Raw genomic sequence first — 6,009 nt, 5'->3', positions numbered from 1 at the left:
TGGGTCTTTGTCTGACTCCGGGAATGGCTGTGTGTGTCCTCGGGCTGAACTGTAATTGTTCCACAGATAACGTCAGGAGGTCAGGCTTTCAGAGGTCATCTTGTGACCTCTGTCTCGTTACAATCAAAAGGAAGTAGTGGTATCTTGGGTTAAAGTGAAACTAAACTAGCTAAGTGGTGGAGAAATGAATGATTATCTATCAGCGGTCGACCTGATACATTCTTCTGGTTTTTAGAAAGTCTCATAGCTTTGCCCTTTCCCAGCCTCTCCTCTCCTCTCCTCCTCTCCTTCTCCTCTCTCTCCTCCCAGCCTCCACTTTTCTCCTCCTCCCAGCCTCTCTCCTCTCCTCCTCCTTCCTTCTCTCTTTCCTCTCTAGCCCCTCTCTCCTTTCTCTCCCTTTTCTTTCCTCTCCTTCTCTTTTCTTTTTTTTCCCTTTTCTTTTTTTTCTCCTCCCCAGCCTCCTCCTCCTCTCCTTCTCCTTCCTCTCCTAGCTCTCTCTCTCTCTCTCCTTCCTTCCTTCTCTCTCTTTCTCCTAACTTTTCCTCCTAGCCTCCTTCTTCTTCCTTTCTCCCTTCTCTTCTCTTCTCTCTCTCTCTTTCTCTCTTCTCTCTCAGCTCTTCCCTTTTTTTCTTCTCCCTCTCTCTTCTCTTTCTCTTCTCTTCTTTCTTCCTTCTAGTTTCCTTTTCTTCTTCCTTTTCCTTCCAGTTTCCTTCCTTTCCTTTCTTTCTTCTTTCTTCTTCTTTCTTCTTCTCTTCTTCTTCTTTCTTCTTCTCTTTTCCTTTCTTCTTTCCTTCTCTCTTTCTCTTCTCTTCTTCCTAGCTTCCTCTTCTCTTTTCCTAGCTTTCCTTTTCTTCCTTTCCTTTCCTCTAGCTTCCTTCTTTTCTCTTTTCTTTCTCTCTTCCTAGCTTTCCTTTCCTTTCTCTTTCCTTTCTTCTTCTCTTTCCTAGCTTTCCTTTCTCTTTCTTCTTTTCTCTCCTAGCCTTCTCTTTTTTCTTCTTTTCCTTTCCTTTCTTTTCTTCTTTTTCTCTCTTTTCCTTTCTCTTCCCCTTTCTCCCTTTAGCTCTCTTTTCTTTCTTCTTTCCTTTCTTTCTTCTTCCTTTTCTCTTTCCTTCTTTCTTTCTTCCTCTTTCTTCTCTTCTTCTTTTCCTTTTCTTTCCTTTCCTTTTTTTTTTCTTTTTTTCTTCTTTCTTTCTTTCTTCTTCTCTTCTTTCCTTTCCTTTCTCCAGCCTTCTTTTTTCTTTCCTTTTCTTTTCTTTTTTTCTTTTTTTCTCTTTAGATTCACACACCCCAACCTCCATTATTTGGCTCCTGTTCCCATAGCAACCCTGTTGCCGGAGACAGAGGCGCTGCCGCAGAGTAGAGGTTGAACAGAAGGCTTTCTGACAGACCAGCCCTATAATTAGACTGACAGAGAGCTAGAGAGAGAAAGAGAAAGTGTGTGAGAGAGAGAGAGAGAGAGAGAGAGAGAGAGAGAGAGAGAGAGAGAGCTAGAGAGAGAGCTAGAGAGAGAGAGAGAGAGAGAGAGAGAGAGAGAGAGAGAGAGAGAGAGAGAGAGAGAGAGAGATTTCAGCAGCAGAGTTTGTGGGAGGTCCCATTACAACGTTCTGAACATGTCCATTTCCAATTGAGCATCTGGTTGTTACTGTGCAGCAGGAGAGAAGGTGGTATCATTGTTAGGAGAGAAGGTGGTATCATTGTTCCATTGGTAGGAGAGAAGGTGGTATCATTGTTCCATTGTTCGGAGAGAATTCCCCCCCCCCCCTCCTCCCTCTCTGTGGATGACTTGCCACCACTGAAAGTAGGTTGACGACATCCGATCTCGTTGTTAAGTCTAATGACACTGCTGGTCCTGCTCACACTGCCCTACCCTATGCTTTGACTTTTCCCCTCTCTCTCCAGATAAATTCATGACTGGTGACTGCAGGCCGCCTAACAACCTGCTCCGCTTTGACCCATCCTCCTTCTTCTCCAGGGACCATCTCCGTGACCTTTTCTCCCTACTCTCACTCGCTGATCAATCATCTCTGACTGCTTGGCTATGTCCTTCCGCCTTCAAGAGCGAGTTGCACTCTTCAAAAAACAACACTGGATTCCTCTGATGTCAACAACTACAGACCAGTATCCTTCTTTTCTTTTCTTTCCAAAACTATTGAGCGTGCTGCCTTTAGCTAACTCTCTGCTATTTCTTTCAGAATGACCTTGATCCAAACCAGTCAGGTTTCAGGACTGGTCATTCAACTGAGACTGCTCTTCTCTCTGTGTCACGGAGGCTCTCCGTGACTACAAAAGCAACCTCTTCTCTCCTCTGCTCTTGTCCTTCTAGACCTGTCTGCTGCCTTGATACTGTGAACCATCAGATCCTCTCCACCTCCTCCGAGCTGCATCTCGGGCGCGGCTCACTTCCTGGATTGGGCCCTACCTGACCGTCGCTTCCTACCAAGTGGCGTGGCGAGAAGCTGTCTCCGTACCACGTGCTCCACCATCAGGAACCCTAGGGCCTAGTTCTAGGCCCTCTCTATTCATACACCAAGTCACTTGGCTCTGTCATATCCTCACATGGCTTTCTCTTATCATTGCTACGCTTGATTTATACACACCACCTTCTCCTTTCCCTTCTGATAACCAGGTGGCGAATCGTGATTTCTGCATGCGTCTGTTAGACATATCAGTATGGATGACTTGATCACCACCTCAAGCTGAACCTTGGCAAGACGAGCTGCTCATCCTCCCGGGAAAGGACTGTCTGCTCCATGATCTCATCACGCTGACAACTCCATTGTGTCCTCCTCCAGAGTAAGAGCCTTGGCGTGATTCCTGGACAACACTCCTGTCGCTTCTCGCAAAGATCAAGGCGGTGATCTCGATCCTGCAGGTTCATGCTCTACAACATTCGAGTACGACCCTGCCTTACAAGGAAGCGGCACAGGTCCTAATCCAGGCACTTGTCATCTCCCGCTCTGGATTGACAACTCGCTGTTGGCTGGGCTCCCTGCTCGTGCCATTAAACTCCCTACAACTCATCCAGAATGCCGCAGCCTGCCTGGTGTTTAACCTTCCCAAGTTCTCCCACGCCACCCTGCTCAAAAGACACTCCACTGGCTTCCAGTTGAAGCCTCTCGTGATCTGTTGGCGGCGCATTCACATGGTGCTTGCCAACGGAGTTGCGAGGGGAACGCACTGCAACCTTCAGGCTCTGATCAGTCCTTGCTAATCTCCAAACGAGGGCATTATGCTCTATCCACCTCTGGCTCAGTTTCCGCCCCTTCCTCTGCGGAAGCATAGTTCTGCTCATCGAATAAAACTGTTCGCTGCTCTGCACCTCCTAATGGTGGAAACAAGCTCTCACGGACAGGACAGCGGAGTCACTCACCACCTTCCGGAGACATTTGAAACCCCACTCTTTAAGGAATACTCTGGGATAGGATAAAGTAATCCTTCTACTCCCAAAAAATAATAATTTGTATGGATATCCCACTGGCTATAGGGTGAATGCACCAATTTGTAAGTCGCTTCTGGATAAGAGCGTCTCGCTAAATGACGTAAATGTAAATGTAAATATTTTCATTGTTCCATTGTTAGATAGATGTGATATCATTGTTCCATTGGTAGGAGAGAAGGTGGTATCATTGGGCAGGTTTTCATTGACCCAGGTTTATTCCCGACAAAGCAATGTTGCAAAAAAAACATTGCGACGTGTAATGGAACAGCAGATATAGGAGAAATGTTCTAAAGGTTCAGAAAGTATTCAGACCTCTTGACTTTTTCCACATTTTGTTACTTTTTACAGCCTTATTCTAAAATGGATTAAATTGTTTTTCCTCATCAATCTAAACACAATATCCCATAATGACAAAGCAAAAACAGGTTTTTGAAAATTGAAATGTATAGAAATAAACCGAAAATATTATATTTACACATAAGTATTCAGACCCTTTACTTCAGTAATTTTTGTTGAAGTACCTTGGCAGTGATTACAGCCTTGAGTCTTCTTGGGTTTGACGCCAAGCTTGGTACAGCTGTATTTAGAGTTTCTCCCATTCTTCCTCTGCAGATCCTCTCAAGCTCTGTCAGATTGATGGAGAGCGCCGCTGCACAGCTATTTTCAGGTCTTTCCAGAGATGTTTGATTGGGTTCAAGTCCAGGCTCTGGCTGGGCTGCTCAAGGACATTCAGAGACTTGTCCCAAAGCCACTCCTGCGTTGTCTTGGCTGTGTGCTTAGGGTCATTGTCCTGTTGGAAGGTGAACCTTTGCCTCAGTCTGAGGTCCTGGAGCGCCTGGGAGCAGGTTTTCATCAAGGATCTCTCTGTACTTTGCTCCATTCATCTTTCCTCGATCCTGACTAGTCTCTAGTCCCTGCTGCTGAAAACATCCCCAGCGCATGATGTTGCACGACCATGCTTCACCGTAGGGATGGTGCCATGTTTCATAGACGTGAAGCTGGGCATTCAGGCCAAAGCGTTCAATCTTGGCTGCTCTATCAGACCAGAGAATCTTGTTTCTCATGGTCTGAGAGTCTGAGGTGCCTTTGGCAACTCCAGCGACTGTCATGTGCCTTTAACTGGGAGGAGTGAGCCTCGTCTGGCTACTCTGTACCATAAAGGCCTGATTGGAGGAGTGCTGCAGATGGTTGTCTCTGGAAGGTTCTCCCATCTTCACAGAGGAAGTCTGAGCTCTGTCAGAGTCACCATCGGGTTCTTGGTCACCTCCTGACTAGTCTCTTCTCCCCTGATTGCTCAGTTTGGCTGGTCGTTCAGCTCTAAGGAAGAGTCTTGGTGGTTCCAAACTTCTTCCATTTAAGAATGATGGAGGCTCTTGGGGACCTTCAATGCTGCAGAGATGTTTTGACACTCTTCCCCGGATCTGTGCCTCGACACAACTCCTGTCTCTGAACTCTACGGATAATTCCTTCGACCATGGTTTGGTTTTGCTCTGAAATGCACTGTCAAATCAGGGACTCTTTATATAGACAGGTGTGTGTGCCTTTCCCCAAATCATGTCCAATCAATTTGAATTCCACAGGTGGATCAACTGCTAGAAACATCTCAAGGATGACTAATGGAAACAGGATGCACTTGAGCTCAATATCGAGTCTCATAGCAAAGGGTTCAATAATTATGTAAATAAGGTATTTCTGTTTTTTTATTTTTAATACATTTGTGCACTTGAAAACTGTTTTGCTTTGTCATTATGGGGTGTTGTGTAAAGATCGATGAAGAAAAATGTATTTCATCCATTTTAGAATAAGGCTGTGGGGGATGTAAAACCAAATGTGGAAAAAGGGAAGGGGTTCTGAATTTCACTTTCCGAATGTAATTTGGGAGAAAAGCCCGTTTTACATTTCATTCTAAATGCCTACTGCTTGCTAAATATAAATTGTCCAACTATAAAAAAATAATGCTTTTTGCAGGACAAGGATTGTCCTATTGACTTCATGAATGCCTGAATTGTTTCGCCTTGCTTTTCTGGTAGGCTGGAAAGTTTCATAATCCAATTATTTCAGATCTACATGAGTTTCCCCATAGCACTGTCTCAGGCGTTGTTGGCATGAGAGTTTAGAATATGGCAACATTAGCCAATTATTGCATTCTATCCATGCTAACTTATAGCTACCTGAGATAAGGAACAGATAGCTGGGAGGGCAAACAGATTGACGCAATTCACCTAAATGGGTAATGGAAACACTTCAACCACTACATTTTAAATTAGAGAGATAGAAAACTAAACCAGGTTACTGTGAACTCCTTGTATCTTGCCCTGCCCTCCTCTCAGTAGAAACTAAACCAGGTTACTGTGGGAACTTCCTGTATCCTCTGCCCTCCTCTCAGTAGAAACTAAACCAGGTTACTGTGAATCTCCTGTATCCTCTGTCCTCCTCTCAGTAGAAACTAAATCCAGGAGCGGCTGCAACCTCTGTATCCTGTCTCTGCCCTCCTCTCAGCAGAAAATTCAACCAGGTTATCAGAATTTCTGTATCTCAGTCTCTGTCCTCTTCTCAGGAGAAACTAAACC

General features: G+C 45.1%; 1 protein-coding gene across 1 annotated transcript; it reads right to left on the bottom strand.

Moving 5' to 3' along the window:
• Window positions 1–906: 906 nt before the first annotated feature.
• Window positions 907–5,981, bottom strand: LOC123491048 (protein PXR1-like; the record flags this gene model as incomplete). The annotated part of the gene is made up of 4 exons (XM_045220820.1): window positions 907–1,034; window positions 4,324–4,346; window positions 4,560–4,650; window positions 5,928–5,981. Coding segments are annotated over 4 exons (296 nt in total), but the record flags the coding sequence as incomplete, so codon positions are not given.
• Between the last annotated feature and the right edge of the window lie 28 nt (window positions 5,982–6,009).

The sequence above is a fragment of the Coregonus clupeaformis genome, unplaced genomic scaffold (genome assembly GCF_020615455.1).
Source record: "Coregonus clupeaformis isolate EN_2021a unplaced genomic scaffold, ASM2061545v1 scaf6976, whole genome shotgun sequence".
In the NCBI taxonomy this organism is placed as follows: Eukaryota; Metazoa; Chordata; class Actinopteri; order Salmoniformes; family Salmonidae; genus Coregonus; species Coregonus clupeaformis.
The sequence above is the reverse complement of the archived record's forward strand: the minus strand, read 5'-3'. Positions and strand labels throughout refer to the sequence as shown.